General features: G+C 40.1%; 2 protein-coding genes across 2 annotated transcripts; one reads left to right on the top strand and one right to left on the bottom strand.

The window, feature by feature from the left end:
• The first annotated feature begins 3225 nt into the window (after window positions 1–3225).
• On the top strand, window positions 3226–8515 carry LOC141019404 (GTPase KRas). The gene is made up of 5 exons (XM_073494312.1): window positions 3226–3511; window positions 3765–3877; window positions 5000–5178; window positions 6290–6449; window positions 6616–8515. Exons 2-5 carry the CDS (start codon window positions 3767–3769, stop codon window positions 6727–6729), a joined length of 564 nt encoding a protein of 187 aa, XP_073350413.1. The 5' UTR covers window positions 3226–3511; window positions 3765–3766; the 3' UTR covers window positions 6730–8515.
• Window positions 8516–9358: 843 nt separating this feature from the next.
• Window positions 9359–20130, bottom strand: pold1 (polymerase (DNA directed), delta 1, catalytic subunit). Its single transcript, XM_073495358.1, has 27 exons — window positions 20031–20130; window positions 18796–18984; window positions 18076–18189; window positions 17742–17882; window positions 17384–17509; window positions 17017–17185; window positions 16407–16521; window positions 16154–16283; window positions 15846–16012; window positions 15611–15715; window positions 15275–15415; window positions 15026–15136; window positions 14689–14880; window positions 14516–14604; window positions 14288–14404; window positions 13765–13878; window positions 13391–13538; window positions 12563–12658; window positions 12312–12449; window positions 11769–11944; window positions 11494–11646; window positions 11064–11166; window positions 10833–10965; window positions 10433–10546; window positions 10260–10312; window positions 9717–9814; window positions 9359–9622 (listed from the first exon to the last, which is right to left on the bottom strand). Exons 2-27 carry the CDS (start codon window positions 18980–18982, stop codon window positions 9535–9537), a joined length of 3318 nt encoding a protein of 1105 aa, XP_073351459.1. The 5' UTR covers window positions 18983–18984; window positions 20031–20130; the 3' UTR covers window positions 9359–9534.
• Between the last annotated feature and the right edge of the window lie 117 nt (window positions 20131–20247).

Genomic DNA, 20247 nt, shown 5'->3' with positions numbered 1-20247 from the left:
AGTCTGTGTTTGTGTGTGTGTAAAGCTGTTAAAGCTTGTGTTACAACAGGCTCCCCTTAATGTGTGTGTGTATGTGTGTGTTTGAATGTGCAAAGGTGTGTGTATGTGCTTGTGCACAAAGCTGCATGTGGTGTCTAGCTGAATCTCACCTGGGTCTGACCTAACTAGGTCACGTCGTCCATGGGTCATGGGTCACATGAGTAATCGTGCAGCATTTGTGACTTTCCATTTGGTGTGTGAGCCCCCATTAGAGAGGTGGCCCAGAATGACAAGTAGAGTGTAATAGTTGCTTAACCAGCGAGCAACAACAGTTATAATATTCCCAGGCATCACAGCACGTGCTGCCTCTGCTTCTGCCTTTTTTCTGTGTCTCTGTGGCTGCCTCACCCTCTGTCCTCCTCCCTGCATTTAACAGGACGTTCACTGACTTCTCCTCTCTATCCGTGCTGTCTTTAGTACCTTCATGTCAGTCATGTTTGAATTGGCGGGTCAGAGCTTTTCAGATTGTCTATGTGTGTGTTTGTGTGACAGTGAGTGTGTCGTTGTGTTGGGTGCAGGTGCTAAAACATTGTGCGGTGAGCATGTTTTAATGAACACAGCAGTGCAGTACCCCGCCATCCCTCTCTTCCTTTTACACACAAACACACAGGATGATTATTTAATGCAAGCATAGTCAAGTGTACCATGCACAGTGTGCAGAGGGAGTGGTGGCACACTATTTGGTATTTACATGGCTGCAATGGGTGCACGGCTGTGTGATGTACACCCATGGAAATCAGGTGGGATCAGCAAAAATCTATTATCATGCATTAATAGAGGGTGTGTTGAGATTTTATAACAATCATGGCCAATCACATCAGCTCCTCTAATGTCCTTTAAAAGAAGTACCCTCTCCATCTTGATGCATTGACAGCTGGGTAATGGAGTGGAGAGTCCAGAGGTGCTTCTCCTGAGAGAGTACTAGCACTCTCATACAGGAGAGGAGCTGTCATATTGTACAAGCTGCACAGTTTAGCTCTTTGCGCCTGTGCATACAATTGATAGAGCCAACATACTCTATCTATTGACATGAATCAACATGTGCATGCAAGCACACACACACACACACAAACTCAACTTTGTGCGTGTACTCACAGGTCATGTCAACACACAGTAATGTTTTGAAATTTAAAAGAACATTTGCAGAAAGCTCTTCTCCAGATCTATAATCTATTTTAACTTATCGAGGGTTTGTGATTTGAGCTCACTTTTGCGAGAGAAAAATACACTGCTGGAATGTCAAAAATAATTTAATTGATTGAAATGAGGGTCTAATGGTAAAATGTGTCAGTATGTCAATAAATGATTTTGAAATGTGATTTAGGCATATTACAATTTTCTTTTGAGTGAAATGTCTATAAGACACGAATGATTATTCCTGTGAACGATTTCATTTTTAAGTGTTGTATCGGTGTATTTTTAATCAAGTTTCTCTTTGTCTCAGTTTATGGCTGTTCCAATGTTGTCCTCCTCCTTCTTGATGAAATGTATGGTGGGAATCAGTGTAAAAAAAAGAGGAAATGATCATATTTAAAAATGCAAAATATAGAAAAATATTCAATGTATAAAAGATGTATATGTGAGATTTCCTTGTGTATAATAAAATTTAAGCAATTTAAGATGATGTCAGTATTTCAGCACTATCATGTCATCAGGATTTATCACCTACAGCATCATGACGAAGTAAATTGGTGTTGTTGGGGTTTATTTTTTATTTATTTTTTACCTCATTACATTGCAATGTCAGTGCTCTGTCTTTCTCTCAGGACAGATGGATGCAGGATTATCTCCGTGATTTTAGGCAAAGATTAGATAGGAGAGCAGATGCACTCAGTGGGAGAGTGAGGGAGAAACATGGACGTCACAGACAAGGGAAGTGTGGATGACGGACCAGAGGGTGGGACATGTGTGTGTCCAGCGCAGTGCAACTGAAACTAAACCTTTAAAAAGCTCTTGAAATCGATATTCAACATTTTTTAAAAACATTATTAGTGACACTGTTTTACTAATTATGATTTTTTTAAGAGTCAATTTTCTGGCTAAAAGAATCTCTAATTTGAGTGATGTCAATAATATGTCCCAGTTGCCCAGGGGTCTTAGATAAAGTCCTTTCTAGATTTGTATGATCCTCTAGTCATATTTATTTTATAATAATTTATGTTAGTTCGTTTTTACCTCTTCAATTGTGTCTTTATTTTGAAAGAATTCACTCTCAGGTCTTCACACGATCATATGTGCACTGGCGCTTCTTTGACGAATATAATGTAGTGTTGCAGCTCCTCGTTGTGACCACTAGAGAGCAGTAACCACTCATGATTCTACATACTCGTGAGGTTTAAACTGCCCTGACTCTGGTATGAACATCTCTAGAGGTAAATTGGCCCTCACATTGTTATTAAAACTGCTCTTACACATTACAGCTGTTTCAAATAATGCAGTTATCACTATGACTAATATTCATTTTGTAATTCGCAATAATAATACTAATACAAAATTGACTGTATCTCTAGAAAGGTAAAATGGTCACACAAAAAACAGTTATTAGAACAGCTCCAAAATAATACAGTCATTACCTATATTAAATGTAATTGTCTTATTTATATTTGAATTATCTTATAGTTGACTGTATTCTTATTAATAACGACTATACTTATTAAATGTATTACGCTACATTAGTCACAAATTAAATACTGTATCGTAGTTTCGTGCTGTGACCACTGGCCGGCAGTGAACACGCATGAAATCTATGCTCTCACGTAAACTCCACGTAGCGTCAAGGCAGAAACCACGAATACCACACTAGTACTTCCGGTGAACACTATAAAAATAAAAGAAAATATTTAGAAGACACCGGCCGAAACATTTGAAAAGATCGTATTTACTGCAGAACTGTTTATCGGAATTTCATTAATTTAATGTGTATGAATAACCGTCTTGGTAGTCATCAGTGTGGATGTCTTACCATCTAAAGATATGCAGCTGGGAAGAGCCATATGTGAAGTTTGCTTGAGAGGCCACGCCCAACTAGGGCTACTCCTGCATGTGATTGGACGTTTGCGCAAGATATGGGCGGTCTAACAAGCTATAACTTCACTGTGATTGGGCCGCTTCTGTGTCAGTCTCCCTGCTGCCAGGTCATTGGTTGTTTGACCAGGGGATTAACGTGAAAACGCTCTGCCTACAATGAACCTCAATGGAGACTAAAGGAAAGACTAAGGAGCTCGCCCAATTTTAGGCTTTTAATTTATTTATAACATGAAGTTACATTTTTGCAAGTAGCTTCACGAGTCTAGACTTAATATTTAGACAGTCAGAAAAACAATTTGCGGACAGAACTTGGAGTTTACCTGCAAGTGTTTTGAATGAGGAAATCGTCTCAGGCTAACGTTATGTAGCAAGCTAATCTCATTTAACGTTACCCATCCGTTAACTCATCTGTCATTTCACAGACTGTTATAAATCCTACACATAGGTAAGTACGTTAAATCGATGTCCACTTTTACCACCAGCACTCATTCATATCGATTCAGTAATTGTGAATAAGTGTTAACATAAAGACAACTAACGTCAACGGATAGTAACCAATCTGGGTCAGTCAGTCTCTTCGCCATGTCAGTGTAGAGAGGAAGAGGGCACTATCAACTGGTTAGATTGGTTCCTATTCACCTCTTACTTGGCTGATCAGATGTTAAATCACGGCTACCTGCCGGATTAATCCTTTCCAGGCATGACTGAGTACAAGCTTGTGGTGGTCGGGGCAGGAGGTGTGGGGAAGAGCGCTCTCACCATCCAGCTCATCCAGAACCACTTCGTTGATGAATACGATCCAACCATTGAGGTGAGACACTAACCATTAGACACATTGTCCTGGTTAGAGTTTAATGTGTAAAGTGTAGTATAGCTGAGAAAACACAATCTAGTGTTTACCATGAAACTTCATACTCACCTTCATGTGGTAAGATAGTTTAAAACATCCATGTTAGTGAACATTAACCACAACACAGGATATTAAGTTACTCTTCCTTATGCTGTAAGTGAAGAGTTGTAGAAGAACAAGTGGTGGGAAAATACCGATCCTTTCATTGCCTTTACCTTTATAGTATTTGAAATAATGCAATTTAACAGTATATGCGAGAGGATTTGTTCTTCTCTCACCAGCACATCAGTGTTTCAGTGTCTCATAAGTCTATGTAGGATTGGCACTTGTATGTACACTTTTAAATTTTAAAACTAACTAACTGACTTAGTATGTGTAGAAATACAAATATCTGAAAGTACTCTATTACAGGTAAAAGTCATGCAATAACACTCAAATAAAAAATATTGGTAACAAATTGTACATGCATATCAAAAGCACAAGTGCTCTATGTTTTGAAGAATGCCCCCTGTCAAAGTCGTATTATTAGTATTATCGTTACTGATCCATAAACGCAGGAAGCATTTTAATGTTGCAGCTGGTTGAGGCTAGTATGTGTTGCAATGTGTTTTCTATCTAAAATCTCGTGTTGAAAAACATTACAATGCAAACACCAGGCCATCTGCCGCACATCAACAGCACCATCAGAGAGGCTAAAACATGTGAAAATCTGCCAGAACCTGCTAAAAGTTGCTGTGAACTTAGCTGTGAAAATATTTACCACCAACAGATAGAAGTCAACACTGCCGTGTATTCTCTGTTGTGTCTCACACTGTTGCCTAAGAATCACCACAAGTTGATTGTTAATCTCTATATTCAGTTGGTGTTAATTGTGAGGCAGTTAATGCTATATTTCAAAGCAGATGTTTAAAAAAAAAAAAAAAAAAATCTTGTTTCTGCGAGTTCATTACGAAAACATTCCATTCAACAAGGTCTTGTTGCTACATGACGCAGCATGGCGACTGTCGTGGGAATGGATATGATGCAATCCGTTGGTAAAACAAAAAGCTGCATTGACAAAATCATGTCAATGCTGTGTTCCAGGACTCGTACAGAAAACAGGTGGTGATTGATGGAGAGACCTGTCTGCTGGACATCCTGGACACTGCAGGTCAGGAGGAGTACAGCGCCATGAGGGACCAGTATATGAGGACAGGAGAGGGCTTCCTCTGTGTGTTTGCCATCAACAACACCAAGTCCTTTGAGGACGTTCATCTCTACAGGTACAAGATGCTTCATGACTTAAAAGTACACCACCATAGACTGGTATCAGTATTGAAACACAGCTGGAAAAAGTTGGTCTGTTTCAGTAATGTGTGTTTGCATTTGCTCAGTCAGTAATCCAGCTGTGTATAGTGTAATGTGCAGGTTCAGACAGCCTAGCACTACAAAGGCTGCTTCCTGATTAGCAGGAACTGCCCTTCGCAATTATCTGTTACTCATATCTTTAGATGTGCCGAGTTTGGTGAAGGGGTCCTCTGTAAACTAGAATCTGGTTTCACAGTTTTTAACTGACCCAAATACATAAAACTGTACTGAAGAAAGCAGAAGTGACACAAGACACAGATTAGTCATCTTTAATTAGTAAGTAAGCAAAGTTCATTAATACAACACCTGACTGACATCAGTCATAAAGCACAGTCAGACATAAAATCAAACAAAATAAAATCAAACAAAGATAACACCAGATACAATTTATAAGGTAAAATATACAAGTTAAAACATAAAATATCACATGCTAACTTAATGCCAGTCTGAACTGATGGGATTTCAGCTGCTAGTCCACAGAGTTCAAAGACCTCAAGCTTATTGACAGACAACTCCATATGGGGGCTGTCAACTGGAAAGTACGATCTCCCTGAGTCTTAAAACCTGCCCGAGGTACACTCGGACCCTGGGTCAAGCACCTAAGAGCTTAGCATATGTGGTATGGGGCTGCAGAAGGTCCATTAAATGCTGCTGATCTTGTAGGGCTCTATAAGTGAGCGCCAACATTTTAAAATGAATTCTAAAATTAACAGGAAGCCAGTGCAGAGAGATTGAAACAGGTGTAACATGTGACTCTGTTGGATTGTGTTAAAAGCCTAGCAGCAGCGTTTTGGACGGTTTGTAAACAGTTTAAGGAAGATTTATTAAGACAGGTTAAAAGAGAATTTCAGTTGTCCAAAGGTGATGAGATAAAAGCATGTCCTGGCATGTCCAATTTAATTTCTTGACACAACAGACCCAAGTTTGGCTATGTTTCTTAACTGAAAGAAGTTTGATCGATTGGTCAAAGAGCACAACAAAATTAGCCTAACATGCACTTCACTGTCAAATTTGTCTATTCTTCAGAGAGCAGATCAACAGGGTGAAGGACAGTGACAGTGTTCCCATGGTGCTGGTGGGAAATAAGAGCGACCTGAGCACCCGCACGGTGGAGACACGGCAGGCGCAGGAGCTGGCACGAAGCTACGGAGTACCGTTTGTCGAGACCTCTGCCAAAACAAGACAGGTATGCAGGGAATTCGGTAACACCTGTGTTTAGTTTGCACCGATGCATGCAGGAGAAAAACTGCAAATCAATACCTGAAATAAGACTTCTGATTACCAAAATATCAGTATAAAATTCTAATCTTTATTGTGCATGAAACAGACATTTTTCTGCCTCTGTCTTGCAGGGTGTGGAGGAAGCTTTCTATTCACTAGTTCGGGAGATTAGAAGATATAAGGAGACCAACCGCAGCAACAAGAAGAGCAAGAAGAACACTCAGAGACGTTGCATAATACTATAGCAAACCACACACACCAGCAGCATCCCTTGCAGCACTTGTTTCATGCTCCCTCTCACACACTGCAGCTCCTCTGTCACATTGGAGACGTCCAGCGCAGCTCCAGACAAGGGAGCAGACGTGACAAAACTTTTTTTTTTTTTACTGCTGTCACAGTTTCCACTGAAAAGATTTGCCATTTACTCACCCACTGTGCAATGTACTGTGCAGTGTACAACACCAATTCAGTTGGTGGTCTAGTTTTTGTTTCGATGTCCAGACAACTCTAGACTGCAGTTTTTTAGCTGATTGTTTTCTTTTCTTTTAGGTTGAAGTCAGCATTTGTGCAAACTTAATTTGAGTCTAGGGAAGAAAGATCTTTTCTTTTTCTTTTGAAAGACCCAGAATGAGAATTTGTCTGTTCAGATAATTCTCTTTTTCTAAGTGTAATTTGTCCAGCCAGTGTTTCTTAACAGACAGTTCAGCTCCTGTTGACTATTTAGGGGTCAAGGGTTCACAGTGATGCGTCACTGCACTTTGCACTGTCACATCAGGTGATTCATTCAGCCCAGGTCTAACAAATTATTTTAGGACTGAACATTTTGTTTAGTGTGATAAAATGTGTAATCAGTTGTATTTGATTACTCTGTACACATCAGACTTCATGAAGTCCTACAAATAGCTTAAACTGCCCCCTCTTCTCATTTCTCAGTTTCTACATCTTCGATTCCTTTCAAAGGATACCGTTAAATATTTTGCTTCCCAGATGATTGGTCAAAACTTCTTGGGAGTTAAGAAAAATGTGTCTTCCCCTTGTGTTTTTCATAGGTTCATGTGTCCTCTGGGGCTTGAAACACAGCAGCAATATCTATTTTTTTAATGTTCTCAAAGACCACATTTCAATGAAAATGTAATATTAGAGTAGGATCAGCACAGTATCAAAGCCTCAACAATGTGTTCCAGACTCTTAGGTGCACTTTATTAATTTACTGTTTTGTTCTTAATAGTATAATTTAGGATTAGTTAGTGCCATTTATAAAGGTTTACCAAGGAATATAGATTTATACCGAGGAATAGCAAACCAGGAGCTGTTTCAGATGATTGGTTGAGATCTGATGCCTGTGTCAATCATTTCACACCATCATTAACATACCATTTGAAGTGCCCTGCTGTTTGTTCCCAACTCGCACTGTATTCCAGAGTCCACTTTCAATGCAATTTTTATATGAATGCCAGTGTTGGTCATTGCTATGTAAGTTGCCATGTGTAAGCACTGTTGATGCTACACAACTCTATCAGAGCATGTAGCTTGTGCAAATATCTCTGTGGTACTGCATACATTTAAAGTACACTGATGCTGAAAGCAGTGTGAGAAATCTCCAGAGCTCAGACACAGCAGCAGTAACATTATCCAATTATACTTGATGCTGGATGATAAGGAATTTCCAAAGGGCATCATTTTTTTTACAGCAGTGTTTCTCTTCTTTGATAATTACTGTCACCCAAAATGTTATGGATTGTTATATTTCTATTTTTGTAGCATTAAAAACAGCTTTTCCCAGTTTTAAAACCAACATCTGCATTAAGAAAGCACTGTCCACACATTTCCTCAAGTTATATTGAAGTTCTATGAGCTAACTTCAATGAATCCATACATGAAGGTTTCCTACTTTGTCATGGTGTTGAACCAGCAGCTGTCTCATTATCTGGACTTAATATGGAGTAACTCTAAAAAGATGTCTCACTGACAGCTATGTAATATCTTTAATGCACTCTGCTGTAATGAACAATTAAATGTCTTTAGCTTTTACATCTTGTATGTTTTTGTTTATCCATGGTTGCTCTTTACTGCTAAGGACATGTAAAATGTATTTTCATAATGAGATACAGGGCAGAAGAACCTATTTAGGGCTGCAACTAATGATTATTTTCAATATCAATTCATCTGCTGATTGTTTTTACAATTTACCTATAAAATGTCAGAAAATTGTGAAAAATGTTCATCACAAATACCCAAAGCGACGCCTTCAAATGGCTTCTTTTGTCCATCCAGCAGTCCAAAACCAAAGACTCATTTACTATCATAACTGACAAAAAAAAAGCAGCAAATTCTTGCTGTTTAACATTTATTCTTGAAAAATGAATTGCTTAATCGTTGCAGCTCAAAAGTTATCTCAAACAATTTCACTAGAGAATGTGGTGCACTTGGAACGGATCTGATTTGCAGACCTCATCTTGTCACGTCTTCTAAGAAGGAAGAACAAACACAATCTCCATTTCCCTTCATCGGTTTGTGCCATCAAAAGTTTTAAACGATCAGGGTTTTTGATCTGAGTGTCAAGAGAAAGAAGTGGTTTATGGTTTATGAGGTTTGACAGAGACAATACAGCTGAAGAGGAAGGCAATGAAGTTCCTCCTTTCATTTCTATAAAGTATGCACTTTTACTTTGATAGCAAATTAAGATTGGGGAATGCACATGTGTAAAGCTGAACAAGCAGGACAATACAGTTAAACTCTTTACAGTTCACACACAGGACATGTGTAGTGAATTTTCTGTCTGGTGTGGTTTCAGCATGCTGTATGTAAAGCTTCAAATTAGACTTTTGTAATGATTTAATGAGTAATAATCATACATGACAGCCCAAAAAGAAATAGATTGCTTTTTGATTTTATTTTACAAAAAACACGTTTATTCATATTAGAAAACATAGAAATAGTGTGACATATATGCATTTTTACAAGCACCCACAGGTGTAGAAACAAATACAGTGAGACAATAAGTCTGAAGTCATGTAAAATGAGGCACATAAGGAATAAGTGTGTGTGCCTCACCATCCAAAGCGAGACATCAACTTGCTCTGATCATCCAAGTCTTTCTGAACCTTCTTCCTCATGTAAAAGATGGGACAGTCTCGGCTGCAGAAGAGTTAGAAGGGACAGTGTTACTGGACAGGAAGGACTCGCACTGCAGTAAACACACAGTAATAGTAAATATTTGCTGTATATGTACCTGGTACAGAGCACATCCTCATGGAGGGAGCCTTGACAACGCTGACACTGAGTCCACAGGCGAGAGAAACGCTCCTCCAGTGCGTTCAGGTGAAAGATCTGTCATTTAAAACCAGAATGTGAGATAGTTAGGAAAAGTTATGTTGTTTTCAGATATTAACCCCTTAATTCTTATGTTAACAAATTAAAAAACAATCTAAAAAAGACTTAACGGTTTGTGCTTTACTTAAGCACTTGAATAACTTGGAAAGACAAAAATACAATTTAACCAGAACACCAGCCTACTGGTTAGAAAATTAGACTTGGTTTGATATTAAAATATGCATTCTGCTGTGTTTAATGTGTTCAATGTGCTTAAATACAATTGATTTCAAATTCTGCAGGGAATTCTGAGGAGCCACCAGAGGGCAATATGATGATTTACACTGGACAGCCATGACTACAAGACATTTAAGCCTTTTTTAAACACAATCTTTAATCAAATAAACATGGCCCTGTTTGTAAGGAAAACCAACATATTAAAGTATGAAGTCATCTAGCCTACCTCCTTTTGGTACAGTTCAGACTCCTTCTTCTTACAGAAATCGCACACAGCCGCTGCAATGACAAACATGATGCATGTCTAAATATAAATCTTCCATCGAAAAAGTGGCACCTAATTTAGCATCAAATTTCTATCAAATAGAAAACAAATCTTAAAATTCTGAGCAAACACACCATCCGTCTTCAGCACAGCTTTGCAGCCGATGCAGGTGCTCCTCTTCTGAGCAAATGCCATGAGGCCTCCGACCTTTGAGGTCAACACAGTCTTACAGCGCGTGTGGTCACCCTCTGAAAGACACCAGAAAATCAACAGCAACATTAAGATTTAAAGCTTGAGAAGCTAACACATAAGTGTCATTTATTGAACTATCACGTCTATATTACACCTTTTTGACAAGAATATTTTATTAGTTTCTTGACTGGCATGTGTATCTTTGGTTGCGACTTTGGTATTTCAACTAAAAGATGACATACCTTATCATTTCACTAACACACATAAATCACAGAGGGTAATAAGAGTTTCAGCTAATTGGCCAAACTGTGATAAACACGACATGCGTGTTTGTAGACTCACTGAGCAGGACGCTCTCTGCTTTGCTCTCTCCCAGGATGGGCTCAAATATTCTCAGCAGGGGCTTGGACAGCTGCTGCTCAAGGTAGTATTGTGTGTCGATAGGAATGGTGTTCTCCAGCACATAGATCGGGTCCTAAAGCAACATGTGGAAGAATCAGGATCACCATTGGAATAAATAAAAGAAAGGACAAATGAAACAAACGTGGTTTTATACAGACAAACACTACACACCTCTGACTTCATGTATGCTGCTGATCCCTTTGCAGCCTTGATGATGACATAAGGAACTCGGTCTCCCAGGTTCGGGGCACTGCCAGCATCTCTTTTCCTCATTCTGTAAATCATCAATATTAATGGTCAGGTCACTCCTTCACACACACACACACACACTCCTTCACACACACACACACACACACAAACACACACACACACTCCTACACACACACACACACTCCTTCACACACACACACACACACTCCTTCACACACACACACACACTCCTTCACACACACTCCTTCACACACACTCCTTCACACACACTCCTTCACACACACTCCTTCACACACACACACACACACACACACACACACACACACACACACACACACACACACAGAGTATGATTTGAATTGATAAGTGAGGTCTCTCTGGATAATCAGACCTCTCAGCCAGCTCCACGTGTGCCTGTTTGCCAGCATACTCCTGGGCTGTTCGCGTTAGCTCCTTGGTGATGACCAGCTGGCTGATGTCAATGCGGTTGCACAGAAGGTCCGAGATCACTTCTTTAGCGTGAGCCACAGCACCCTGGGGATCCCTGACGAAACATCACATTGGCTGTGATTACTTTCACAATGAATTAATAGCTGTGGATAAAATCTTATAACAACATGAACTGCATCAAGCACAGAATGTGTGTGTGTGTGTGTGTGTGTGTACCTGTCTATGAGTATTTTCTGCAGACAGGTGTTGATAAGGTTGGCCACCAGAGGGCAGTTGTCTCTGCGAACAGTCTCAATACCTTTACAGTCCATCTTCTCATGTGTGTCTGCACTCGAGGAGAAATAAAGGCCGGCGTAGCGCTTCTTGTTGATCAGCAGGTATGGGTAGTACACCTGTGGAAGTGACAAATATAAGCTCTCATTAGCTGAGAGGGCGCCCTGACTCTTCCTGTGGTCCAACAACCAAAACGTAGCCTGATTCTCAAAGACTACCTTGTCTTCTAATTTTCAGTTTAAATATTTAACTTTGACTTTCTCTCCAACAACAACAACTGACACATACTACATGAAGACATAAGTCAAGGTGGTGTTATTTTACAAGTTTTTACCCCCTTTTACTTCAGTACTCAGATTCCTCCACCCTCTCTCACCATCCCAATTAAAAGAGAAACAAAACTTATCAAAACTTTGATAGATGATGGAATTGCTTGGACAGTAAGAAAGGAAGTGTTTTAATACATCAAATGGGCAGAAATAGTACCTTCTCAAACTCCAGCTTGATGGGCTGTACAAAGTGGGATGACACCCACTCTGCTGCCTCTTTTCCGATATCCATAGCCTCCCTGACCGTGGCAACTCCAAGCTTAACCATGACGGAGTCTGTATCCCCATAAATGACCTTTAAAAAGATCAAAATAATCACAAATCATTTAAGCAACAAGCACACAATGAAAACATCAGATAATACATTTGGGTAAGTACTGGTGCGGCAGAGGTACATCTATTCCTCACCTTAGCATCAGCTTGGAAACCATTGGAAATGGTGTACTTGGACTCCACCAGCTGTTTGGTTTGCTCAATCATCTGTCTTCCAAAACCAGTGACACTCTAGATGAGATGAAAAGGAAAGATTTTAACAAGTTTATCACTAGATGATCTGTGGTGAGAGAATAAGCTTTCACTGGCCATGGAGCAGTTACATTACAGTCAGTGAGTTTCAATTTCTTGGACAAGATATTTGCCAGTGTGCAAGGCATTTTATCCCAAAACAGCTCATGTAACAGGTGTCTTCTCGACTCTGTTTGAGGGTGTTGTGAAACTAAGTATGTCAACCTTCCACAAAACAGAGAGAAACACAGTCTGTGGTTTATTTTACACTTACAAAAGGTCTGTGACTAAGTCTTTAAATTCCCACCTGTTCTGTGGCTTCCATTTCAACACTAATCTTTGCTCTACATCTTTGGAGTTTAAAGTTCTTGCTCCAACTTCACATCCGTGCAAAACAGCGGCAAGTGCAACAACAAGTTAAGTGGGTACAACTTGATTTAGCGAGACTGATGAACCAATGTGTTGGGCCAGAATTGTAAACACTTGACATACAAATTACAATCATGCAACCTCTGACTCTCCTTTAGGTTTGTGAAAGTAGGACTTTCCTATTGAAATCCTCCTTTTCTAATGTTGATGAACTTGTTGTCAACGTATATGAAGGTATGTACACATGTACAGAAGTGAGTTTACAACAGCACATACTGTGCATAATATACAGTCACTTAACATAAGCATTCCTAAGTTTTCAGCACATAAAAAACAGCATGAGACCCAGAGTCAAGAGCTCACCTGTGAGATCTCTAGGCAGGGCAGCTTGCCCACCTGGGCACCTGTGAAGCCATACACGGAGTTTGCGCTGATTTTGAGAGCGAGCTGTCGGCCGTCTAGCACCTGCCTCTTAAAAGGGTCAGTTTCCTTCTTTAGCTCTGTTTTGGCCCTGTGGACAGACAGTGGGACAGGATAAGACGGAAGCCACATCTAACCAATTTTCATTCATGAGTTTGATTAGGTGAAACAATTTTGTTTTAGAGTAACTCTTAACACTATTACACACTAACTGTTAGTGTCAGAAGATCAAAAAGTTAACAGATTTAGCAGCATGTTAAATGTTTAAGTAGGGTGTCAATCAATTTTATTTGGAGATTTATTTGAACAATTCAAACCTCTTTCTAGCAGACAGCAGGTTCTCCAGGATCTCAGGGAGAAGTCCTTTCCTCACAGAGCTCTTCACAAACATATCACCAGTCGGAGTCTTGATGAAGTCCTCTGGTGAGAGACTGAAAAAAACGCAGCCACCTCAGATATGAGTTCACCATATTAATACTATATTAATACTAGACAGGGACACATTTGAGTGTCTGGTGTTTTGGTCATTAAAAATCAACAAATGAATGATGAATCACAGTCATACTAGCTAGTTGCTCGTCATTTGGTCTGTGTTTCAGGCCTAATTTTTGTTTGCCGTTTTGATTTTTCTCAACATCGATTTCCATTTATATATTGAGGATCAAGACACTAGCAACGTTTAGAGATACCAAAGCTATTCATTCATTTTAAACTTCATAACGAACATAACATACCATGACTTCTGACAATTTTTCTTCTTCAAGATAGCAGACTGACACAAACAAAACCTATTTTCTCATGATTTTCATGATAATCACATATTTTAAAAGACCTGCTTACCTGTTTTTTTCCGCCGAGCCTTTCTGCAGCAGAGTGGTGTAGCACAGATTGTGAGCCATCATGATGGATGGATACAAGGAGGAGAAATCCAAGGTGGCAATAGGAACGCTGTAATACCTACATAGAGACGAAGGTGGTGATGGAAAGATGTATAAGAAGCTTCCAGAAACCATCAACAACAAGAGCAGAGGGGAGACATACACTCACATTAATAGCAGATATACATACCCTTTCTCTGGCTCAATGACAGTAGCTCCAGTGTAGTCCTCTCCTCCTTCTGTCTTTACAACAGGCATGACCAGGTCCTGTTTCATGGCCTTAACATGTACAGACACTTACAGTTACTGTCCTCAAATCAGATGTACTCATATAGTGACTGTCACCATGTTTGCCTTTGTTACCTGTCGCAGCAGCTGAGAGACAACTTTGATCTGCTGTCCTCTTGAGAGCAAGTAGGTGAGAGGCACACCTGTCACTCTGGCCATCTCCATGTAGTTGATCACACACATCAGCTTCTGCAGCAAGCGCAGCGGGAGATAGGCGTCTTTCAGGCAGTAGACAGCCAAACGACGACGCGTCTGTTCGTTGCCATTCTGTGATGGAGGAAAAAAGGGGGAAGGATAGGTGAGAATAAAACAGCAACAAATCAAGTTTAAGTTTGCTTAAATGTTGATTTTCTGTTCTTAAAGATAAACAGCTTTCTTCCTGATAAAACACAGTTACTTGTTTGTGCCTTACCTGCAGATCAGTGATGATGGAGTGTTGCACATCCTCTTTCTGTTCTTGCAGAAAGTGAAAACTCACAGCATTCAGTGTGTACGAGCGCAGTTTGTAGTCCCTGAGGAGAACCTGAGAAAAACACACCAACTGTTCAGTGGCTTTACCTGGAAAATTCTTACCAAAGCAAATCTCATGCCAACTGTATCGTTATTTAAATCTTGTTAACAATATGATGTGCAATAGTAAGTTGTTGCAGTTGAAGCTGACCTGCAGTAAGTCAAACTGAACCCGGCCCTCCATGTTTGTAGTCTTGTTTTCTCTGCGGCCCATCTGCTTGCTCTGGAAGTTTAGGTCTTTCAAGACTGACTTGATGCCTCGCACACGGCCGAGGTAGGGAAAGAGATTCACCTGAACACAAAAGAACATCTTTCTTGAGTACAAGGGGGGTAAAGGAATGTATATCGCCAAATATAAAAAGGGAAGTTCAAAGTATTTCTACTAAAAATACATTCTTTGAGAATTATTAAGTGCATTGCAATCAATTGGATGATTTTAAGCCTCGTTATTGCATGGAAGTAGAAGACAAATGTGGCTCCATCTAACCTTTAAAGCAGCTGCTCTGTTGAGCAAGTAGGGAAAGTCAAAGTTTTGGATGTTGTATCCAGTAATGATGTCTGGGTCCACAGTTCGCAAAAACTCCGCCCAGCTCTGCTCACAGACACATAAAAAGAAACACAACGGCAAGAAAGACGATCGATAAAAAATTAGAAAAGGGAATGAGGAAAACCTGTCACAATATTCATGTTTTTCAGTGCCTTACTGAAGCCAGCGTGCATACCTGTAGTAGCTGTTTCTCCTGTGTAAAGCACAATATCTGAGAGCCCACGATGCTGGCGCAGGACTGTAGAGTGAACACTGTGCGAATGAAGGGCTCCGTCTCACCCTGCCGCTGCACCATAGACGCTATCTGAATCACAGGGTCTTTGTCTGCCTCTGGGAAGATTCCTGGAAAGAAAGGAGTTAACATCAGAGTCAAAGTGCATTTGCTTTTCATTGAGTATGATCAGGCCTCATGAACAAAAAGATGGTACAGATTAGTTTGCATACTCTATTATAAGAATGCCAGAGGGAAAGAGAGAAATTAACCTTTTCTTCCTGCGCACTCAATGTCAAAGCTGAGGACCCTGAGCGGAGCTATCCTCTGCCAGTCTCCCTCTGCAGGGTGACTTATCAAATCTGTCCACCCCACATCCACCTCGTACTGACACAAGGACACCTGAAGGACAAAAAGGAAAAGTTCATGAACACTGTTGGTAAAAGCCTGACAGAACACATTTTATATGAAGGCACTCAAGAGGACAGGCCAGAATGTGCCATGATGTGTGTGAACTAGACTTACCTTGCCTGGGTACCCAGAATCTGTGTCCCCTGTGCTCTTCTCCTCACGTGCTCTGTACTTGCCTTTGGGAAGTTCAATCCAGCAGCATCCAACCACATCAGTGTCCACCATAAACCTGACAACAAAAAGAGGCTCATTAAGCTGAAAAGGCTTAGTGTTGCATTTACTCATCAGTTGTTTTGTTAGAAAGTTATTAATTGAAAATCACATCTGGTACAACTACAGCTAAGTTCCCCTGGCATCATCTGGGGCCACATTTCATACATAAAAATATAAATGTAAATCTTAGATTCATGTTTCTGTTTCGTTGGTTATGTTACATACACCACAGGTAGCATTAAGCTAGCTTCGTCCACACGGTAGCAGGCAGACATATCAGCATGTCAAGTCCACAATAATTTATCTGCTTCCATGAATCAAGAATACATTCTGTGTCTAATTAAGTTGACTTGATGATAATGACTGTCTTTTAACTGTTTTTTGTCCTCTGCTCATTGTGCAAGTTACGAGCACACAAGCAACGTCCAAAAGAAATCTAGAGGTTTACATCATGTTTTTTTTCATTACCTTTGCAGGCTTGAATAAAACACAAACATGCACACACACACACCTTATCTCAAAATCTATGTTGGCTTCGTAGGGTTGGTAACTCTGTATTGGGAAATGCGAAAACTTGAAGCCCAGCTCCAGCAGTCTTTTTGCCGGGGCGATGAGACGGGGCATCGCCATGGTAATCCGCAAGAAATCCAGACTACGTTTCCCGTGGTAACCATACATGTCTTCAGGAAAAAGAAAAAACGAACTTTAACAGCAGGAATCATATTGATTAACTGAGTGCCTAAATCAATAATCAAATGTGTTTTGTAACTACGATCAACCTTCTCAGTTCACAATAATCTGATCAAAGAGTTCCTTTACACACTCATATTCAGGGCACAACAAATGGACCAGAGCATTTGCACATCATTCATACTCACTCTCTTTGCGAGTGATGTCCACAGCCAATACTGTGACAGAGATGTTGTCCTTGTTGGATCTCATGTCCTTCAGGACAACAGAGTTCAACTCTTTTTTAAATTCACCCAGATGGGCAGACGTGAAACCTTTTCAAAGGAAGCAAAAAGAGTGCAACATTGCAGGAGTTGTAAGAATTAATTGAAAGATTTACCCCCTCAAAAGCGGGGACATTCTCACAAGAGAGAAATGTGTTCTACTGAGAGAATATTTAATATTAACTGATTAAAAAGGTATTGTTCTGATCAACTGTGTCATGGAAATATAAACCGTTAATATGCACATACTCTATGTATTGACGAAGTAATGCCATGTACTCACCACTTGGTGCAGGAACATAGAAGTAAGGTGCAAAACCGTGAATGTGGCAACACACACTGTTGCCACTGTCTGTCACCCCAAACATTCGAATGATCGGGACTTTTCCCTGTGACTGGCCAGGCATGCCCGCAACAGCTCCCCCTGCATAACACAAAAGTGGAACTCAACTTAAAATATGATTTGTTTTAACATACAGCAACAGCATTTGAGCATGTGGAAATGTTCGACACTCAAATTTAAATCCTAACAACAAACAAGCCAAGATGAATCTAAAAGACAAGTAAATATAACAGAATTAAGTTTCTGTTCAACAAAAGTGTTCTTTGATAATTACCTAAATAATAGTCAAGATCAATCTGCTGAAACACCAAATTGTCAGATGATGGGTCCAGTGAGGGGGCATGAGGTCGCCGCCAACGAGGGTTAAGGTCAGCTGAAAAGAGGTCACCTGAACAAACAAAGTGGGGAGACAAAAGTAAAACCAAACTGCATTATTTATCATTTCAATATAGTATAGCTAAGCGTTGTCGAAGCATAATCAGAAGTTGGACCAACACAATAAGAACAACTTCCTGGAATGATGGTTAACTAGTTCCACAGTTGGCTTCTTATTGTTAGCGCAAAGTTGTATTATTCACAATGCAAAGCTATCCATCCATCCATTAATTGGCTACTTCCGCTCATCCTTGAGGGCTGCAAGGTAATTGGAGTCAATCACAGCTGACAAAGCCAAGCATGCATTGATTTGTTTAAACAGCCAGTTGGTCAAATTACTTACCTTAAAATGAGAAAAATCACGCTGTAAAATAAACATAATTAATTTTCTACAGATTCTGGTCTTTACATTGGTTGAGTGCTGTGTGAATATACAGCTTTATTACATTAGTGGTTATCAAGATATGTAGATGGTGTAAAACTTAAACGTTAATTGTGAGCCATTACATTTTTTGTTACAGGTCTGCATGTCTTTTACATAACTCAATCTCTTCCTACACCAGGATCACCCTTTTACATATACCAATAATGTTTGAGCGTTTTTCTGTACAATACCCACCTACGGGAATAACATCATGGCCGGCCTGCCCCTCCATCTCCTCTGCATCCATATCTGCTTCGTCAAACATGGACAATTCTTCTTCAAACTGAGATGGACTGTCCTCCCATTCACTGGCCATTTTACCCCGCTTGGCCTGGGACGCACCACCAATAAAAGGGCCACCATTGCGTCTTTTAAAATCCATGTCTGCAAGAAACATTGAAGGCAAAAAGGGACATTAAGGAAGATGAGAGGTATGATAGCAGAAAACCAAAATAATCAACATGAGACAGGACCATCAGGGCAACAAATTGTTGTGGTTATTACTGCCTGAAAATAAAGTTACCCTTTTGATATACGAACAAGAAAATACTGTACATATTAGGTTAGACTCAACAGAAACAAAACACTTATTTAACTGCATTTGTGTTAATATCCCTTCTACTGTCGAAGCACAATTGGCATGCAGTGCATATGCTTAGAAACTGTGCTGGCTATGGTGGGCTTACTGCAAATAAACCAAATAAAACAAGTGCAGGGCTGTCAGTGATCATGTCGATGGGTGTTATCCAGTGAACAGGATAAAGTGCAATCACATAATAAAGAGCAAAACAGCATCAGAGGGATAAAAGCACTGGTCTGGACACAGTTAAAAGAGGAAGTGCGACACGTGGGAAATGATAATTAAATGCTTGAATATAATGATTTGATACGTTTAAACAAGTTTTGTTGTTAATGTCATAAACATGAGGAGCTTAACGTAATAAACTGGACGTCATGTGGTTGGTAACGAGCACCAACAAATGAGAGACAGCCTTCCGTACTGCTGCACATGATGCAACGTTCGTCCATTAGCCATGTATCTAGCATGGCTGTTGATGTATCTCCTAACTGCACACAACACATTACACTGTTAGCATGAAAACTGGTTTCTGTATTTGGCTACAGTACGTCTTCCCAGGCTGCTAAATGCGTGTTTGTTGTTAACTTATCAGCCCGTTAATGTTACACTTTACATTCACTTTACATTCAAGACATAACATATACTAGCCTTGCTATTCCAGTGCACAAGTCTATGTCAAGTTATTTTTCGTTCAAACTAGGGAAGCTGCTTTCTTTTGTAACGAGCTTAAGCAGCACTAGCTAGCAGACGCAGGTGTAAACACAGGACGGTCTCGCGCCAAAGCCGATGTTACTAAACTGTAGGACTGGTGCAACTAGCGATGAATGGTTTCTAGTTAAGTTATAAATACCTGATCAGCGTTACTTCTTGACGACAGCCCGCGGTTGACAACAGCTCCCGCCACTCTTCTTCAATTTGTGAACTTTCACCGACGAAAGCGCGGAAAATTTCCGTTTAGTAACTAAGTCCAATAGTAAAGGAATGGACAATGACGACACTAAAAAGGCGGAAACTCATTGGTGCATGAGGAGGAAGTCGGAAGCGCGTTGACTATACCCAGTACATGA

Source organism: Pagrus major, chromosome 23 (genome assembly GCF_040436345.1).
Source record: "Pagrus major chromosome 23, Pma_NU_1.0".
Lineage (NCBI taxonomy): Eukaryota > Metazoa > Chordata > Actinopteri > Spariformes > Sparidae > Pagrus > Pagrus major.
Note: the sequence above shows the minus strand (reverse complement) of the source record. Positions and strands in the feature narration are given on the sequence as shown.